Source organism: Equus asinus, chromosome 4 (assembly GCF_041296235.1).
Source record: "Equus asinus isolate D_3611 breed Donkey chromosome 4, EquAss-T2T_v2, whole genome shotgun sequence".
Lineage (NCBI taxonomy): Eukaryota > Metazoa > Chordata > Mammalia > Perissodactyla > Equidae > Equus > Equus asinus.
The window spans coordinates 100,613,701-100,634,216 of NC_091793.1; the positions used below are offsets into that span (position 1 = coordinate 100,613,701).

The 20,516-nt window shown below is 37.8% G+C and overlaps 1 protein-coding gene across 4 annotated transcripts in view; it reads right to left on the bottom strand.

Moving 5' to 3' along the window:
- Positions 1–147: 147 nt before the first annotated feature.
- Positions 148–20,516, bottom strand: part of PLA2R1 (phospholipase A2 receptor 1) — a 107,776-nt gene continuing 87,407 nt past the window's right edge. For 3 of the 4 annotated variants that reach the window (XM_014859866.3, XM_070507942.1, XM_070507941.1), the window contains 10 exons: positions 17,078–17,195; positions 15,994–16,124; positions 15,220–15,367; positions 11,718–11,956; positions 9,959–10,127; positions 8,054–8,194; positions 7,165–7,281; positions 5,819–5,995; positions 3,132–3,164; positions 148–3,005 (listed from right to left, as the gene is read on the bottom strand). In XM_014859866.3, coding sequence (XP_014715352.3) covers positions 2,752–3,005; positions 3,132–3,164; positions 5,819–5,995; positions 7,165–7,281; positions 8,054–8,194; positions 9,959–10,127; positions 11,718–11,956; positions 15,220–15,367; positions 15,994–16,124; positions 17,078–17,195 — 1,527 coding nt within the window. In that variant the 3' untranslated portion in view covers positions 148–2,751. The remainder of the gene's footprint in view (positions 3,006–3,131; positions 3,165–5,818; positions 5,996–7,164; positions 7,282–8,053; positions 8,195–9,958; positions 10,128–11,717; positions 11,957–15,219; positions 15,368–15,993; positions 16,125–17,077; positions 17,196–20,516) is intronic. The other variant, XM_014859885.3, reaches the window with a different exon arrangement.

The window sequence follows — 20,516 nt, forward strand, 5'->3', positions numbered from 1 at the left end:
TATGAGTAAAACAGAACATTTCAGGACTTTCTAGTTCCGAAATTTCAGTAACAGGAAGGAGGGCATGATCTGTTCATGGGGACAGATTCCCCAGAGATGTGGTTCAATACTAAATACCAAAGTACAGAGCATGGACAAGCAGTACAGTTTCTTTCTGCAAAACCACTTTATTAATGACATACTTTGTCAGATTGTTACATGTGACTATTCCACTTCAATATACCTTGACTGGAAGGATAACTGATTAGCAGTTTTTACCAAGTCCACTGAAAAGAACAGAGCTTTAATTTCACTTGACAGATTGTTAAATTGGGCTTTTAGACTATCTGGTTAATTCAAGTCAATTATGCTTTTGAGTCATAAATATACAACGGCCATATAACACAATAACTCTTAAAAAATAAAGTCCCCCAAATTAAAAAAATTACGGAAGTTGATTGTCCCAGCATATAAACTACACGGGAGTAGCAAAGAGCTGCTTTTGGAAGCTGCATTAACTGATTCAGGCCACAAGGACTTCATTCTCAGAGCATGCACTTCAAAGTGTATTTCTAATGATGATGGTTTTCCACTTAGAAATTATTTATCCTTTTTCCCGGAGCTCCACCTTGTGACTAGTGGCCACCAGTTTTGAGGCAGCCAGTTGTAATAATTAAAATGCACACTCTGGGGAGGCCCTGACATTCCCCCAGTTTCTCTCTATCATGGGACCTTACTTAATTTTCATAACCATCTGATATTTTCTACTTCTGCATTTCTTTACTGGGTTCCTGTCAGTTTTCCTTCATTAGAAAATAAGTGCAATGAAAACAGAGATCTCATTGACTTGCTCACCGTAATACCTCCAGTTTCTAGAATGACACTTGGTTCTTAATAGGAACTCCATAAATATTTATGTAATGAGTAACTTTTGAATACTGGTTATTAAGTCATTTTTCCTTATAAGAAATTAATGAAGGAGGGTCAAAACTGTGATTTTTAATTTATGGACAGTATCATGCTTTTAAGACAGCCCTGGTGGTTAAGATTCAGCACTCTCACCAGCATTGCCCAGTTCGTTTCCTAGTCACGGAACCATACCACCTGGTTGTCATACTGTGGCATCTGATGGCTACGTGTTGCTGTGATGCTGAAAGCTGTGCCACTGGTATTTTAAATTCCAGCAGGATCACCCATTGTGGACAGGTTTCAGCGGAGCTTCCAGACTAAGACAGACTAGGAAGAAGGACCTGGCCACCCACTTCAAAAAAATTGGCCACGAAAACCTTATGAATAGCAGTGGAACATTGTGTGATATAGTGTAGGAAGGTGAGAGGATGGCGCAGAAAGATGGGGCAGGGTTCTGTTCCGCTGTGCACAGGGTTGCTGGGGGTCAGAATTGACTGAACAGCACAGCAACAAAATCACACTGTTAATCATTATTCCCCGACTGCGCTAACCAGTCCAACACAAATGGATGTGGTTCCCAAAACCCACCGTTTACTAAACAGAACAACCCCAATAAACTCATTTACATAACAAAGGTATCTAGCTTACCATTGGAAAGTAATTTATTTAGTACTTCTCAACATATCCTCTACTCTAGTTGTAATGGGACTGTGATTCAGATCTTCAATTTTTCCCCTTTAAATTGAAGTCACATTTTATATCTTTTAGTCGTTAGGAGGGTTATATATTATTTTATACCTTTAGTTTTAAATAAAGCCCAGGAGTTTTAAAAGCATTAAAATCTCAATAAATTCCTTTAAGCTTCTCTATAAGACATTGTTAACTATCAATTGAGTCATCGTTCAGTAATTGATGATTTTAGGCCACTTTGTGTGGTTGCTCACGAAAGCGTGCTGCTAACCAAGATCTTCATTGTTTAAAGAAAGGCTATTTTTCTTCTCCTTTGTTTGAGAAGTGAGAACTAATAAAAATGAATGTCACTCTATATATTAGTTTAGTGTCCAGAACCTGTGAATTTTAAGCTTAGAAATTAGTATTTTCCAAATCTTGCTGCTAAAACTGATTGAATTAAAAAGATTGCATTAAAAGCAAACAAGAAACCTCTCAGAAGCCTTTTTTTCCTTCTGATATACAAATGTAGGGTTTTAAAATTTGTTTCACTTCCTCTCTCTCTCTTTTAATGGAATGAGTGTGGTTAAATGTTTGAATAGATACCAGATTAGTTTAAAAATTCCCCCCCCAAATTTTGGTAGAAATAATGCAAAAACAATTACTCACATTAGTTTGAGAGTTTTCAATAGGGAGTTTCTTTTAATAGTTCTTATTTTCTGAATAATAACCACCATATAATTTCTCCCTTTTATGAATAGATCAGGGGGCTGGCCCCATGGCTGAGTGTTTAGGTTCATGAGCTCTGCTTTGGCAGCCCAGGGTTTGTTGGTTCGGATCCTGGGTGTGGACCTACACATTGCTCATCAAGCCATGCTGTGGGGGCTTCTTACATAGAAGAACTAGAATGACTTACAACTAGGATATACAACTATGTGCTGGGGCTTTGGGAAGAAAAAAAAAAGAGGAAGATTGGCAATAGATGTTAGCTCAGGGCCAATCTTCCTCGCCAAAAAAATAAAAAAGAATAGATCACAGTTTGGGGAAATGAATAAATCAACACTCATCTGATTTGGTTACAACTAAAAACCAGTAATCACTTTAAGAATAATTAAAATAGTGACACAATTTCACGATATAATGGCATCTGGTCTGTAAAGGAAAACACAGAGGAGGCTCCCCTTATAGTCTTCTTTACTCATCCTCATGGCTGTGGCATTCTCTGACTTCATTATTATGGTCATTCTTCTCAAGGTCAGAAATGAGAATATTCTCTTCTAGATGGACTGTACTAAAGTTGGTTGTAGGATAGTAAGGATTCTCGAATCCTGCAAGTCTCCTGAAGGTACCATTATTGTGCTTGTAAATGCAGAAGGAAAGTGTGGAAATTGCCAGAATTACAATCAGTGTCAGTGCCACTGTAAGAGGTACAATGCTGTGACTTGGTCCTGAAAAAAGATGAAAAAAGAGAAAACTTCAATGACAATAAAGTAAGATAGATACTGTCACATAGTTACTTCCTATTTTATTATTTCTAAGAAAAATCAAAATGTTTTCTACTGTTCCAAACCTACCTTTTCCTGGATGCTCCTTTACTGTGTGAATATCTAAAATCAAATACAAAAAACATACTGAGATGAAATTTTTCCGTTAATTCAGCAAAATTATGTCATTACTTAAAGCAGGGCTCAGCAAACTATGGCCCATGGATCAAATCTGGTCACCTGTTTCTACAAATAATGTCTTATTGGAACTCAGCCACGCTCATCCATTTATGTATTGTCTATGGCGGCTTTCATGCTACAATGGCAGCATGACAGAGACCATTATGGCCCCCAAAGCCTAAAATATTTATTATCTGGCCCTTTACAAGAAAAGTTTCCTGACCCCTGATTTATAGTAATCATTATTAGTCCTCACAAACAAATATACAATTTTTTTTCAGCCTAAGACTTCCCATCCAGTGTCAGCACTATGCTGCAATAAAAGATATGGGTAAAATATAGTCCCTGCCTGCAAGGAACTCAGTTTTGTTGGGATGTGATAGAGTTTGTCCAGCAGTGATAACCTCTCTGCCTCTACACAAGGATGTTATAATCAGCACCTTCTCGCCTTTGCACTCTCAACAATCTTGGGAAATAAATAATGGCTCCTCTGTTCCAACAGTTAGAGGGCTTCTGTTTGAGGATTTCCTACTGTAAAAATGTATCTCTTTCAACTGGGCTCTATCTGAAAATTTGAGCTCTGCTATTTTGATCTAGGTAAAGATCCAGAGAATATGTAGAGAATGAGCCAGAGAAAGAGCAGTAAAGGATTTGTGACTGGAGGAGGAAGTGCCCTGGCGCACTACTTATGCCCATTCACTGTTATATTCTCAAAGGAAGCATCAACATCGTTACCAATAGTAAAACCATTTTTTTTACAAAACCTTTTTTTGCAATTTAAAAATAACCTGGTATAATTTTATATAATATTATTGAGAACATGTATTATTGTGTGTGTCAAGATGCTTTTTAAAGAAAGACTGTTAAAAGAGTATTTATTGGGGCCAGCTCCATGGCTGAGTGGTTAAGTTTGTGCGCTCCGCTTCGGGAGCCCAGGGTTTGCCAGTTTGGATCCTGGGCGCAGACCTAGCACCGCTCATCAAGCCATGCTGAGGCGGCGTCCCACATAGAGGAGCTAGAAGGACCTACAACTAGGATATAGAACTATGTACTGGGGGGCTTTGGGGGAAAAAAGAAAAAGAAGAAGATTGGCAACAGATGTTAGCTCAGGGCCAATCTTCCTCACCAAAAGAAAGGCTGAGCAGAGTTATCATGCCCTTTTAAAAAAAAGAGTATTTATTTTCACAATGCCGGCAGTGGGCAGGTGTATAAGGAGCATGTAGCCAGAAAACTTGGAGTCTAGTCCTTCATGTGGCCTCAGTTTGGACAGCTACTTTTCTCATCTGTAAAATGGGAATCTTTTATCTGCTTGACTGCCATGAAAAGTTGCTGTGAAGTACAAAAGAGATATCCTATGTGTTACAGGAAGCTGTAAAGTCCTGTACAGACACATAGTATTTCTGATTTGTTCTTGATGCTTAAATGCTGGTGATCACTTGGGCACACTATTTATTAGGCTTAGTCATGTTTTCTACACAGAGTTGGTATTCACACTATGAGGGCTTCAAATATTGGTGCCACATCTACCATTTCTTTTCTCCTTCATTCCCAGTATCTAATCAGTTACCAAGACCTGATGATTCTCTTTTCCCATTTCTACCCTCCTTTTTTATTCCTAGTTCTGTCACTCAAATTACAACTGCCTCCTGTTACGTCTAGATAAGTGTGACTCCACAGCAGGGGTCCACAGAGCACAGAGGCAGTCCCTGCCTCCTTCACCACGGAGTTCAGCTCTTCACAGCACTCTCTGTGAATGGACCCTACATCACTGTTCAATTTTACTCCCATCACCGCCTAACGTGAGCCCTTTGCTGCAATCTAAGCTCATTCTCAACTGCTGCCTTTAGTCATGCTGGGACTTTTGTCCGAAATGCCTTCCCTCCTCTATTCTCTTCATCCTTTAGGATTCCAAAGCCTCATCTTTTCTCTAAAGCCTTCTCCAGCGGCCCAGGCCACACCAATCCCTCCGTCTTTATAATACTGACACTGAGAACTGTTACGATTGTTACAAACATCATCCTACTGTCAACGATCTCATTAACATCCTATCTTAGAAATCTTTGCTGTTATTTGCAACTGACTACAATTTTCTGGCTTAGATTTCTAAAATTACTATTTTTTATCCTTACAAACTAAGTAGTTAGCCCAAGATGAAGCTAAAATACGATTTTTATGGCATAGCGTGCAACAGAGAATCATATCTGATTATTTACAGCAAAGATACCTAGGCCTGGATTATATTTCCTGGGACAAAAGATGAAATTCTAAGTGGGAGTTGCCGGAATGAGGCTCACTGGTTTACATTTCTGGCTCTATTTGCTTGAGGTAAACTGCTTTTTTGCCCATTAGTTTAACAGCTGGGTGACACAAGAAAGTCATAGTCTTTGAGTTGATTTATAATGGTTTTTTCTTCGTATCAGAGAAAGAAGGAGCTGAAATGTCCTCTGACTTATTTGATACAAACAAGATGATAATGTCAGAATCCATCTGAATACTCTCTGAATACTTCGATTTTAAAACCTTTAAATGCTAAGGAGGTGGGTCGACATTAGTCAGAGGAGAATCAAAACGAAGAATTTCCTTCTGACTTTACTTACCTGCCTCCATTTTACATATAAATCCCTTTTTTTCTTGACATGGGGATAACTGCCACACTCCTTCGGGGATCCTCAGGGCAACACACAGATGGGGTTTGACATGCTCCATCTCTGGCTTCCGAATGCCCCAGTTTGACTGGTCTGTGGGAGTTCCATCAAACCACTTTATGGTTTCATCTGTGGAAAAATTGCTCACTTATTATGAATTATGTGCATGGTTGTCAAACATACTAAGACTGGAATGAACCATAAAAAGGAGCCCCTAAACTTAATGAGACTTTCTCCTTATCTGATGCATTCAGCTCAGTCGGCACAGTCATGAACTCAACAACAAAACGTAGGTATTAGTAAAGTCGCCTTGCGAACAACTCTATTTATTTTAGATATACTGTTCTAATTTAGTTCATTTAGGATAGGTTTTTAATGTGACACTTTGAATTTTGAAATATTCCATATCATAATCAATTGAAAGAATTCATTTCATAAACTAATCAACATAAAGAAAAATCCAAGAAAAGTCCTAACATCCAAATCATTACAAAATGGTTCACTTTCTGAAGGAATTTTACAGTGAGTTTCTTTAAATAGCAAGCCAGTGGTGTACCAAGGGGTGGGGGCAGCTGGAGAGCCCACCCATGTCTAGGCAATAAGAGGGTGTATTATCTGAAAAGGATGTAAAACCAACAATAAAACTAACTAAAAGTCAGTCAGCTTTTTATTATCACCACGTGCTAGAAATTCTAAACAATGTCAGTGATTGAAATACTCCTCCTCGCCAGGGTGGGTCCTTCTCCACTTTGGTCCAACAGTCTAACAAGCTCTTCATACCAATTAAAATAATTTTCCTTACACACGCTTTCAATAACCATCGCTTACTAAAGGAAAGAATACCATACTCTCATTTGATTACAAACTCTTTTTTTGAGTGGTAAGTAACAAGTCCAATAGCACAATTTATCACTGAGATGCCTCCATAACTCTATTGTTTTTTTTATAACACAACCTTTAGGAACCTGAGGTAGTTTCAAGTAAATATGGTTTTGGTGTCTATGACTAAGTTTGTGACCACAAAGTTCCAGTTAAGCATTTTCATGATGTGAGGGTAAGTATAAGATAAACTGCTTGTTTTCATTTTGGGTACCTGTGGGACTATTTCAAAGGACAAGAGGGTATAGAGAAAAGGGTTAGCAATGTTGTCTTTGGAAGAAATGGCTTTAGGACCCATGCTATTTTTCACAGCAAATGCATCCAAGGAGAGTGTTCTGGTTTGCGGAAGCCATCTTCGTCAGCATTGACCACCATGCACTTATTTACGCCCTCTCCTCTCCTCTACCCAAATCACTTACCGTCACCATCAAACTGAGCATTCAGCCAAACCATCTGGACAGAAGAAACAAAAGCAAAAAGCTCTTCTAGGAGAAATGAGTTTTCAGCCTCATCCTTGATTGTCAAAAGATTAGATCCTATAAAAGAGACAAACAGCAAATGAACAAGTATTTGTGTTTACATGTAAATACAATATAACTTTGTTTTTTTTGAGGAAGATTAGCCCTGAACTAACATCTGCTGCCAATCCTCCTCTTTTTGCTGAGGAAGGCTGGCCCTGAGCTCACATCCATGCCCATCTTCCTCTACTTTATATGTGGGATGCCTGCCACAGCATGGCTTGCCAAGTGGTGCCATGTCTGCACCCGGGATCCGAACTGGGGAACCCCGGGCCGCCGAAGCGGAACATGCGAACTTAACCATTGTGCCACCTGGCTGGCCCCAACGTAAACACAACTTTTAAAAATGTCTCCTATACTCTAATTTGTAAAGTTCAGCCTTTGAAATGTGAAAATTTCCATTGTAAATAAGTGATTTTTGATTAAAAATTTAGAAGTAAAACCCCATTTATTAAAAAATACAAGCTTGTACTTAAGAAGTTAAAGCATAGAATATTAATTTTAAGGAACATTAAAAATTCATAATTCAAGTGCATTCCAAAGGAACATTTTCTTGGGAAAGTACAGTATTCTGAGACAGTATCTTAGGTTTTCAAATTCTATACTTGACATTGAGTATTGTATATTAGCCATCCCCCAAGGAAGCAAATTCAATAGTATTTATTTTTTCAATTGTTTTTGTTGCTCTCAAAGTCACCAAATAATCAGATAAATGAAGAAAACCACATTGTTTACTGAAATGTCAAGAAAGGAGCACACCGAAAGCATTTTACCATCACAAAAGAATTACCTTCCTTTTTGCAAAATTCATGAGCAGCCTCAAAGCTTGTACTGTTTAGGACTGTAGAAAAACTGTAGCAATTACTTTCGAATTTTATCCAGGGAATAGATGTTTCTGAGCACAACTCTGGGTATCCAAATGGTCTTGTTTCTATGAACAAAATTCAGTTATGATTTCAGAGTGGTGGCTTGGTTCATTTATTGAGATAACGATTGCATTACATTCTGTGAAGGACCAAGATAACTACATGTAATGAGATTTTCATGGTAATACTCTGAAAGGGTGAGTTTAATGTAAATGATTACAAAACTAGGACTGGTTTACGGCGTTTCTGGCAGGAGTAATCTTTACCTACACATAACACAGAATATTACGCAGAGCTTCATGGGCTTAATGTGGGTGCTGCCTGGGTGAGGGGAGTTGTCTTTCAAGTTTACAGTTAGTAGCCTAAAGGTTGGAAAAACTGGAGGATGTGATTCACAGAAGGACTGGCAGCCAAACGAAGCTGGCAAAAGGCACTTCCAGATGTACAAAATGTGTTCCATGCAATGTTGAATATTACGGATTTTAAAAATCCTTACTTGCTAATAAACCTATAAGAGAAAATAATGTATTCAATAAAGTATCATAACATAACATAACATAGCACATAACCAGGGAATTTGAGGTAGACCGCTTCAGAAGGCAAGCATGAAGAGTCAGACACAGCCATGTGAGATCCTAGGTGTATGGCTGTGGGCATGCTACCTAATCTCCCTATACTTTGATTTCCTTATCTATAAAAGAGAGCTAACAACAACACCTTTCTTACAACTAGAGTTTAAATAACCTAGTGCCTGACACTTTTAAGCACTCAATAAACACAGGGCTATTGAAAAGGGAAGACTAAAGTCTGTGGAGTTTTAGAAGCAGAATTAGCTTTCCCAATATATGTATCTCTCATTTACATTTTTATCCTGAACTGTTTTGATCTGAAGTTACATAATGTGCATGTATGCTATTGAATTGACAGTATCCAGAATGTAAGTAATTACTTGAACCTTTACTAATTGAGAGATTGAAAAAGAAACCAGCTAGTGTGAAGGAACTCTCTTTGTGTACACCACAGCAATCAAGGGAAAGGAGACCTCGTGTAATGGGATAAACATCAAATGAGAGAGCCAGAAAAGTTGGCTCCTACTCCTGGTGCTGTTGACGGACATCTATGAGATCTTCAGGAGGCTATTTAGTGCTCTGAGTCTGTTTCATCTTTAAAATAAAGTTCACCTGGTTGGGCCAACTGAACTTTAAATGTAATGAGATGCTATTTTTATTATATAAGTATGTGTGTAATATAAATATAAATGTTATTACTATGATTATTGTTATAATCTAGAATCCTATTAGTCTTTGACCTAAACATAAATCCTCAGTCTGGCTCAAGATCCTCTACACACACTCCTAACCCATGTTTCTAGCCTGATTTCCATCTCTTTTTACCTGTAACCTGCAACACTGGAAAATCTCAACACCAGTTTTGTCTTATACATGCCCAGTCCTTTCTTCCTTCCATGTCTTTGCTGAATCTTTTCTGCTCAGAATGCCTCTCCATGTCTCATCATTGTCCCGTTTATACCCAACTATTCTTCAGGGCCAATCTCCACAGTCACTTCCTTCAAGAAGCCTTTCTACTTTTCCCCAAGTGGCTATGATGCATTCTTTTTCTTGCCCCACAACACTTGCTACCTCTCTTATGTCATTTGGTGGCCCTGCCTTGTGTAACGATTATTTGTCTGTACATCACTTATCAGGCCAGAGATTTCTTGAGGGCAAATACTTCTTACTACTCTTCTTCATTTCTCCTGCTTAGCACAGTGCTTTGCATACAGCAGGTGCATAGTACATATTTCTTGAGTTGAACAGAATTGAACCTACCAGTGGGTACCTGACAAATGGCTCCTTGCAGAAATGACTCGCAGGCTGCGCTACTCCAGCGTCCACTGGTGTCAGCAAAAACGCAGTCACCCAGGAAGGATGACTCATCGTCTTTCCAAAAAGTGAAGGAGGATTTGGTGCCATCTGACCAGTCAAAGTTAAGACCATTCTGTGGAGGGAAATTGAGTGCTCATTTCCTTGCCAAGACTGCTGGTGACATCATTCAATGCTGTCTGAGCAGCCCTCACTTCACACAAAGATTTACTTTTTCACATCTAGACTTACATTTCAGGGGGTCTAGAACAGCTTGCAAATATGGCCTCACAAAAAGGAATATCTACAACAAGCAGTATCTTTTTTAGTTTTGGGGAATCCTTGGCTCCCTGCCGCCATAACTTCCCAGGAAGCAATCAGAGTGAAGTTGGATCAATATCTTGTTCTTTACACTAAAATAAATTTCAGATCGATCAAAGATTCAGACATAAAATTGAAAACGCAAAAGTACTAAAGAAAACTTGGCTAAACATTTTATACTCTTGGTGGGGGGAAAACCCTTCTAAGTCTGATCCAAAATCCAGAGGCCATCAAGCAAAACTGACTACATAAACTTAAAACGTGTACAAAATAGAAAATATAATAAACCACCAGGAAATGCCATCCGTTCCCCTATCCCACTGGCAAGGGTTAAACTTTTGACGTACTCAGTGTTGGCAAAGATGTGAAAAACTAGACATTCTCATACACTGTTGTAAATTGGTGCAAACTTCCAGAGAGCAATGTGGCACCACTGGTTAAAATTTAAAGGGTACTTAACTTCACTTCTGGGAATTTATCCTAATTGCACAAGGATATCTGTTGCGCATTGTTTGTAACTGTGAAAAACTGGGAAGAACCCATAAGTCCATTCACAGGAGAATGGTTTAATAAATTGCGGTATATCCTTATGTGCTGCTGTCCCAAAGAATGTATTAGATTTTTATGTGCTGACATGGAAAGCTGTACAAGGCATATTAAATAAAAATGCAAGTTTAGGGACAGCATATATATATATCATCTCATTTGTATTTAAAAAATACGTGTATATATATATATTCATCAATTACATGTGTATATATGTGCATACACAGAATATTTATAAATGACACACAAGAAACTGTTTACAGTGATTGACACTGGGGAGCAGAACTAGAGGTCAGGATAGAATCGATTTATTTTTCACTAATTTGGGTCTGTAATACTTTTATTTTTAAAAAAAGAAAACTTAAAAAAAAAAAAAAGCTTACTCTCCAAACTACATCCTTAGAATGGGAAAATAACCCCTATGTTAAATTCCAAGGGGGACTGAATTAATTAATAACCAAATTTCTAGGCAGGAAGCATGATTCATTTTTCTTAGGGATTCCTTGAACGCAACAAATTACCTAAATGCAGGGGCTTGAGTTTAGGATGTGTTCCAGTGCACACGTGAGAAAGTATCCCGAAATTTCTCAGAAACTTTCAGAGAACCTTTGAAGGGCATGAATTTCCAGAAAATTAGGCAAGGGATGTTCATGCTAAAAAGGTGCGCACCTTTATTTTGTCGTCATAGGCTGCTCATAAAGTTGTCAGTAGTTATTGTATAAACCAATTACTTAAATGTTATAATTACTATTATTTCTGGGAAGTTTTTTCTGTGCTAATTTCAGTGGCTATATCGCTAAGGAAGTAGACGTGAGACTTAATTATGGGAGGATTGTCCAAGGGATTTGAGAACACCTACATCTGCGGTGAACAGTCCAATCCAGTGGGCATGTCCTAGCCGGCTGAGGATAACAGTGAGGAAGGACTGGCGATACTGATCTGTAATGCTGACCAGTTCTGCTCCATGCATCAGGCAGGTTTTTACTGCTGTATACCAAGTCATATTCGCATTAATTATTTTGTAAGTTCTGTTTCCATATTCTAAGGTATTGGGGATTGGATACATATCAGATGTATTTCTACCATGTCCAGAAGTATCTAGAACAAGAACAACAACAAAAATCATTTGTAGCATCTGGATGAGAAAGGGGGAGGCAAAGCTTTGCATAGATCATGTCACAATGATCCATCCTACTGTTAACAACAGTTTTCCCTCCCAGAATTGACTATTTCGAAATGAGGACACTGCCTGAGACCGTAGGTAATGCTAAAGAATTAGAACACTTTAGGAAATTTAATGAATGAGTTTCTTAAAAAATATAAACATACATCGAACCATTTCTAGAAGTTTTCCCATTTTTTACAATCTCTGTTAAAATAACCATCTTTTTGGTGGAACCGATGTGATCTCCTTAGGCAAGTTTCATCCTACTAGATACACTTGGCCTAACATATACTGTTATGGCAGAAATTAATACTCACTAAGAGAATATTGACATATATTATGTAGTCATATACTGCATTGCAAAGATAATTTAATGAGTGCATATTCTCAAATAAACTTTATTAAACTTTTGAGACCGTTTGATAGTTGCTACCATGTTAAAAGTTTACACGTATAAATTCTAAAAAATAGTTTTAAAATTAAGCTAATAAATGCTTAGAAACACACACAGGTCTTATAAACAGTTGCTAGTAATATGTCACCTGGCAGAGTCAAGAATTATAAATTAAGAGGCAAGGTTTTCCCACCCGTGATCACTGGTGCTTTCTTGTACATGAGAAGCTGTGATCATGTGAAAACCAACCCCGTGTTTTACCTACAGATGTTTCCTCTTTAATACGTACATTTGCCTTTTTGTTCTGTATTATATTATGTTCTAGGGTAGGCTAAATTTAGAAGACCTAACATACAAAAACAACGCAAGAATTTCTGAACTGTCTGATCCAAAGCGGCTGGGATTTCTCTCTGTATACTGGTTTCATTACATTTTGGCTTGAAAAGGAGCATCTTGAGATGTGGATAGGTGAGAAGACCTCCAACTCAACCCTAGCCCTGATCCTAAATGGCTAAGAAACCTTGGGTAAATTACTTAATCTCTCTAAACCTCAAATATCTGGTCTGTAGGATTAGTAAGGCCTTCCTTAGAGGGCTGTGGGGAGCATTCAATGAGATATATACACAGGGCACTTACTGTAGTACCTGGGACCTAGAAGGCTCTCAATAATTGTTGCTTCTTGCTCCCCTCTCCTCCTCTTGTCACATTCTCCCAAATAAAAATGGCAAAGTGGGAATTTGACTTTTCCTGAAAATGTTACCTCAATACAGCAGGAGTACATATTGTAAAACCAAAGTGAAATTAATCCAATTACCAACTAAATTGTGATGGACCACACTTTTATCATCTGTTCATTCTTTGCTAGAAGTTTGTTTGCTAGCCTATGTATCACGTCTGAGGCTATTTATACAAAACCAATAGAATACCAAAGTAGCTATTTAAAAATGATAACAATTATTAAAATTAAACTAACTGAAATCCTTTGTATATATGAGCCAAATAACAATTTAACTATTTTTCCCCACTAAGTTATGCATCTGTATTTTCGCATATATAAATTTCTCCCTGTGTAATTAATTTCTTCAAGTTTCAAAATATAAGTGATTTGAGCAACATGATTTTGTCACCTGTTGCCATGAAAAAGAAAGATCTATTGGAAACCAAGTTCCAAACTGGGGTTCTTGACTTTGCCCTTGTTTCTCTTTTTACTCAGATATCTTCATTCTTTCAGGCAGATAAGAGACTTTAGGCTCTAAGCCCAATGCAAGCACATACTTATGTGGCACATAAAGAAGAGAAGCAGAATCTGGGTATTCATTGTCGACTACAAGAATTTGTGTAGTTGAATAAAATTTCTTGGAAATAATAATAAAAACAACTTTCATTGGTTAAACATATGCTAGGAACTTGCTAAGCATTGTATATACATAGAGTCTATGACATAGTTATTATCCTATTTTACAGATGCAGAAATCAAGGTTCAGAGAAGATACGAAACTTGACTGACAGTTTATTTACAGAGGTGGAGTGGGAACCCAGGAGGGGTGTGAACTCCAGTGCCTATGCTCTCAACCACGACAACTCTATACTATCTCTAAAAGAACATATATGTGGTTAATCCAAAAAATATCAAAGAGAGAAAGTGGTCAGAGAGTATATTTCAAGAAGAGATCAACATCAATGCTGTATAATAGAATCATTTAACTGAGAGACCTTGAGTGTATTACATATTTTTTCTAAGCCTCAATTTCCTCATCTGTAAAATGGGGAGAATTTTACCTACTTCATAGAACTGTCATTAGAATTTTATGGCATAATGCTTACAAAGCCAAGGCACAGTGCCAGGGATATCATAAGTGTGCAAGCGTATGGTACATTGATATCATTTCTTTCCTTACAAGACTCTGCTCTTCTCAAAATATTCTTGCTATAGCTGATCTGGTATCTTCTTTCAGTTTCTGACCACTATTATGCTTAAGTGATAATTGTGAACTAGGAAACGGGACTTCCTTGGAATTGCTTTTCTGAGGATGGGTTGATACTTAGTATCATTAAAGAGTTTACATGTATGCAACACTAAGAGGTATAATTCATATTCCAAGTAAGTGCATATATATATATGGATGAGATATACATATACTAGGCTGCCCAGAAGTCCACACAGCTCCAGACACAAACTCTGGCCTTCTAGGCTGGCATGGCACAGGAAGCCGAGCACTCAGGAGAAGTATGAGATGGGAGCTATTGTTGGCGTTATTTTTATTACTCAAGGTCACTTACAGTGCATTCACACTGTTCCTGGACCCCACTGGCTACCTGTAATAGTATGGCTTTGGTAATTCACACCAGAAGTCATTGGGGGTTTCTGAACATCAGGTCTAGAAACATGCAGCATGCCATATTTATGCCATGATAGCCAGAGACCAGTTTTAGGGTTCCGAGAAAGGAGTAAGTATTGAGTGGGTTTATTTCCTTGACTCTTTTCCAACATTTCCTCAATGTCTTTTTTATTGCCTGAACAGAAACATAATCCCAGAACAAAGCAAGTAAAGCCTTTTAATATGACCAAAATGGGTGCATAAACTTGGTCATCACTCAAGTGGACTCTGCAGTCCTTAGCACCCCACTAAAGGGCACGATCCTGTGGTAGTGGAGATTAAATGACCATATATAAGTAAAGCTCAAAGAATAAGTGCCTGGCACTGTTAGCTATGAAACAGTCAGTTATATAGTGTGTAAAACAAATAGGGAAGAGAAGAGTGGCCCATGGAAATGAAAACAAAAAAAGGAAATATTTCTTACCCTGCATTTTTTCACAAACAAACCCAAAACCTTCTTTTCCACAGTCTTCGAAATACCATTTTCCAGTGAAATGAAAATTAGGATTAGTTGACAGCAGGGCACAGAGAGGCATGTGTTTTTGAACTTCAGTGGTGTTATGACTTGGAATCTTTAAAAGAATAAATGTTTTCCAAAACATGGTAACATATAACATTATTATAACATTGACATTTTTATTAGGGACATAATTTTTAAAATACAAACACCATTATTCCTTTATTTGCATTTAATAAACCTGTTCACAAATCACTTCATAACCTACAAAATAAATAATTATTGTGATGAGTAAAGTAATTACCTTTATGGAACACAGGAAAATGATATGAAATTACACTATTAAAATTAATATATTAATAACTGACTAATAAAAATTATGCCTACAAAATATAAGTGAAAAAAAAAACTTTAGGGGGCTGGCCCAGAGGCATAGTGGTTAAGTTCACCACTCCACTTCAGCAGCCCGGGGTTCGCAGGTGGGTGCAGACATACACACCACTCATCAAGCCACACTGTGACAGCGTCCCACATATAAAATGGAGGAAAACTGGCACAGATGTTAGCTCAGGGCTTATCTTCCTCAAGAAAAAAGAGGAATATTGGCAACAGATTTTAGCTCAGGGCCAATCTTCCTCACAAAAATAAAAACCCCAAAAAACAAAAAAACACTTCAGTAAACTAGTCTCAAATAGGATCTCCTGCTAAAAAGATTTCTAAAAAATAAATCTAAAAACTTACATTTATTATGTCAAATGGAGACCAGTTAGAATACGCGACAGGCTTTCCATTTAGCCATTTTTCATAATCATCATTTTGTAACCCTATCCATACATTAGTGGTCTGGCCAAAGAGATTCATAGTAATGAAAGCTGAAACATAGGAATACATTATCAAATTTAATACCATACAAACTATTTGGGTAATCATTGAATTCTGTTTATAGCTATGATTTTATTTAAATGAAAGCAAAACTTAATTATGAATCAATTGTAGGAATTTGTTACTTTGTCCTTATGAAGGTAATGCAGGCTCTTTCACTTTTGTTTCAGTTTAAATTGACAGAAATTAGCTGGCTAAGCCTGGGATTTCATCACATCATTAACAAAACAATTTCCAGTCTTCATTCAATGGCTTTCTAAACAAAAGAGGATTTGTTTGCTGTATCTTTCTAAAGTATATGATTGCCTAAATATCAAAGTGTATAAGTAAATCTAAAGGGATCTAAAAAATTATGCCATGTGGGCCGGCTCCATGGCCGAGTGGTTAAGTTCTCAGGCTCTGCTTCAGTGGCCCAGGGTTTCACTGGTTCAGATCCTGGGCGGGGACACGGCACCACTCGTCAGGCCACGCTGAGGTGGTGTCCCACATACCACAGCCTGAGGCACTCACAACTAGAACATACAACTATGTACTGGGGGGCTTTGGGGAGAAGAAGGAAAAAAAAAAAATAAGATTGGCAACAGATGTTAGCTCAGGTGCCGAACATTAAAAAAAATTATGCCATGCAATTATAATAGACTATACCTCAGCTTATTTTAGCTGTTTTATAATACAGATATACAGATCATAAATATGTCCTTATTCTTTCCACTATTACCGGTAAGACAAAAGGCTCCAAACGTCAGCTGTTCAAGCAATGCAGTGTACGAACTTTTACAGATGTCATGATATAAACCTTACAGGCCAAACTGAAAATTTATGTGTCATCAGCAATATAGTACTTAAAATATTGATTTGAAAATGTTCGTATTCTGGAGGAATTTTTAATAAATACTTGAATAAAAATGGTAATTTTTGCCTGATTGAATATTGAGTGCTCTACCTTGCTCCACCTCATTTTCAATGGCGACCAGTGTGCCCCCTTCTTCAGCACACAAATCTTGAGCCGACGTCCAGTTCTTCCCATGACTTGGGTCTTTGGGGATTTTCAGCAAAAGGCACTATAAAAAAATGTCAAAACAAAGTGTTCACCTCCATATTTTTCTAAATGAATTAAAAATTTCCCAAAGATACTGAGGATCAGCCTTGAAAATTCTTTACAAAAATGACTCAGTTTTTCTTTGAGCTACTCCAAAGGAGCAAAAGTAAAACAAAGAGGATCACGAACTTTCAGGGTGAGTCAATGCCTCGCGTGCATTTGCACCAGGAACAGAAGTAAAGATGTGTTTTGTCATGCAGGATATCAGAACAATGTCTTTGCTAGTGGAAAATAGCATTCCTTCTAAAAAGGAGCCAGCCTGATTGCAAAGTTTACAATGGCAGATTTAATCTAAAAAAAAGTTCTGTGAGTGGCAATTAACAGCTTAGTTCAATTTTACTTACAAATTTCATTACAAATATTCATCACTTTAAGTGAGAGAGGAATACTAGGGAATCAAACCACATCAAGTATTTAAATTCACTGAGTACTTAGAGTCAGCCATGAAAGTCCATAAAGAAGAGCCAGAAAAGAAGAAAAATGAGCCCATTGGGAAGAGAAGCAAGGCAGGACCAAGGAAACTTAGGAAGGAGAAACAAAGGGGAGGGTGGCCAACCACGTCAAATGGAGCTCAAAAAGAAGTCTGCGGGATTTGGCAGTGAGAGCTGACTGTTACTCCAAGAAGACTCCTATCGGTGGCCTGGGAAGGGTTACTCATTATGGGATGAGAAATGGAACAGTAACTACTAGGCAGGACAGGCAAGGTTGAAGCATAGTTTTTTTTTTTCCCCTAAAGCTCAGTGACATTTAACACGTTAGGGCCAGACAGAGCCAGGGGAGAGGTAGAGAGAGAAGAGAAGGGCTATAACAAATTAGGCAACATTCCAGAGAAGTTAGGAGAGACTTTATGCAAAGGATATTCCATATGGAATATTCTCTCATCAATGCACACAGACAACCCTCATCACTGATAGGTCAGATCTCAAGATCTTGTCACTGAGAAAATCTGAGCTACAAGATAAGTCTAGGCTAGTGTGGAAGCCTACACTTGAGAGAGCATCCTTTCTCATCTTCCTTTGGTATGCCATCCTTCCCTATCTTTCTTTAATTTCTAAATTTGTCAGTCCCTGACCCCTTCCCCACCATCATGAATGCCTTAAAAGGCAGAGAGGTTAAGTGTTATTCTTTTTTGAACATCACACTAAAGAAAGACCCCAATAAATATCTATGGAACAAAATAAAATTCAATACACTCTGAAATGGTTGTCAAATGCCATTCTCAGGCATTCTAGATTTAGTCCAGCGGTTCTCAAACAGAGCCATTTTGTCCTTCAGGGGATATTTTGATAATGTCTGGAGACATTTTTGGTGGTCAAAGCTGGAGGTGGGGGGAGTTGCTATTGGCATGTAGTGTGTAGAGACCAGCGATGCTGCTAAACATTCTATACTGCAAGGTGAGTCTCCTACAGCAAGGAATTATCCAGCCCAAAAGGTCAATAGTGCCCAGGTAATTCTTTTCACAACTCAGTCCTGATCACATCACTCTTTAGTTTAAAACTTTCAAGGGTTTTCCACTGCTCTTAGGATAAAAACCAGGAACTTTGATCTAGCCTGAAGTTGAGGTACCAACAAAGAGAGGAAGTACATTTTCAATTCTTCTGGTGCCCTTTACCTTGTTTGCTTCACAAAGAAATGGAATTGGCCTTAAAGGATTTTAATTTTATAACAACTATCCTTTTATCTATTTCCTTTCATTTTGCCTCTTTCCTCTAATTACAAATTCCAAAGAGTGGCACATACTAATTATTAGGAAGTCTTATCATTTAATGCGAATTCACCTTATGTTCAGATAGTCACACTAATGAACCATTCATAAATACCAATGAACCTCATTGGTTCAGTTAGCTCAATAAATCTCTCCAGAAAACACACACAATGCCCCCTCCCTGCCAGCTCCCGCTTTGCCTCAGCCAAGATTTACTAGCTTGACTATGGGAGTGTAGCCTCCCATTACCACAACCTCATTGTTTCTAAAAATATAACATATTTACTAACAGACTTCAAAATGGTGTCATTAATAATGAAAGCAAAGCAGCAAGATGAAGTACAGCATCTTTAATTTTAAGTTGTTTATTTACCTACTAATCTGCAAAACGTGATCAAGTTTAATGCATCTCTGATTATGACTGTGAATTAAAGATATCCTACTGTATTGAAGATGAGTTTTGAATATAAAATTTTGTTTTGTCTCAAAGTTATTTCCAGCTCAAAATTTGAAAATAGAATTCATGATCTTCCCCTCAAACTTAGTCCTTTCCCAGTGTTCTTACTGACCTTGAATGGCAGAGTCATGCATTCATATAAGCCTGCAACGTGGGAGTCTCCTCACTGTCCCACTCCATCATTCCTTCAATGCTACTATTTGGCCATCCTAGTTCTTAGAGTCCCCCACCATCCCCACTGCCCCATAGTCTCTGCACCACCATCTTAGCCCAACCTACTAATCTCTTGCCTGGACCACTGTAATAGCTTCCTAACTGCTCTTGCCTTCATCACCCTAGCTCTCTCACAATCTATTCTTGGCACTCTTGAGTGATTCTTTTCAAAACTCAGTCCTGATCATGTCTCTCTTTAGTTAAAACCCCTCAGGGGTGTCTCATTGCTCTTAGGATAAAAACCAGAAACTCTAACAGGATATCACACTTGCCTATTTCTTTTGTCTCATCTCCTACATTCTAATTCTCTAAACTTCCTTTAGTTTTTTAAATATGTCACATTTCCTCTCACCACAGGAACTTAGCACATGCTGTTCCCTCTACTTTTAATGTGTCCTGTCCTTCTGACCACCTCAGTCAGGTCCTCCTGTTGTATACTTTAAGAGAACTATGTAACTCTCCTTCATCACATGTGCCACAGTTGTAAATTACAGTTATTTTTCTGATTGATTTACTAATATTTGTCCCCCCTCTAGTCTGTGGGCTCCAAAAGAGAAGGGATTATGTTCGTTTTTCTTCACCATTGAATGACCAATATCCAACATAGTTAAATGAATGAATGAAGTGCTAAAAATTTGAATAAATTTTAAAAAAAGAAGAGAGAGTAGTTTTTAAGGAAAAACCATTTTGTGCATGAAATCAAATATTGGTTAATCCCAAACCAGATAATGCAAAACATCCAGGTCCTTGAATAAGAATGTGTAAGTAGAAGCATAAGACTTAATCTAATACACACACACACTTAGAATTTCTTCCTCTTGCAGCTCTGTTGCTACAAGTACCTTAGATGACTCACTCTTTCTGGGGTAATTCCTGGTCAAGCCTCTTTTACATCATCAAACATAGAG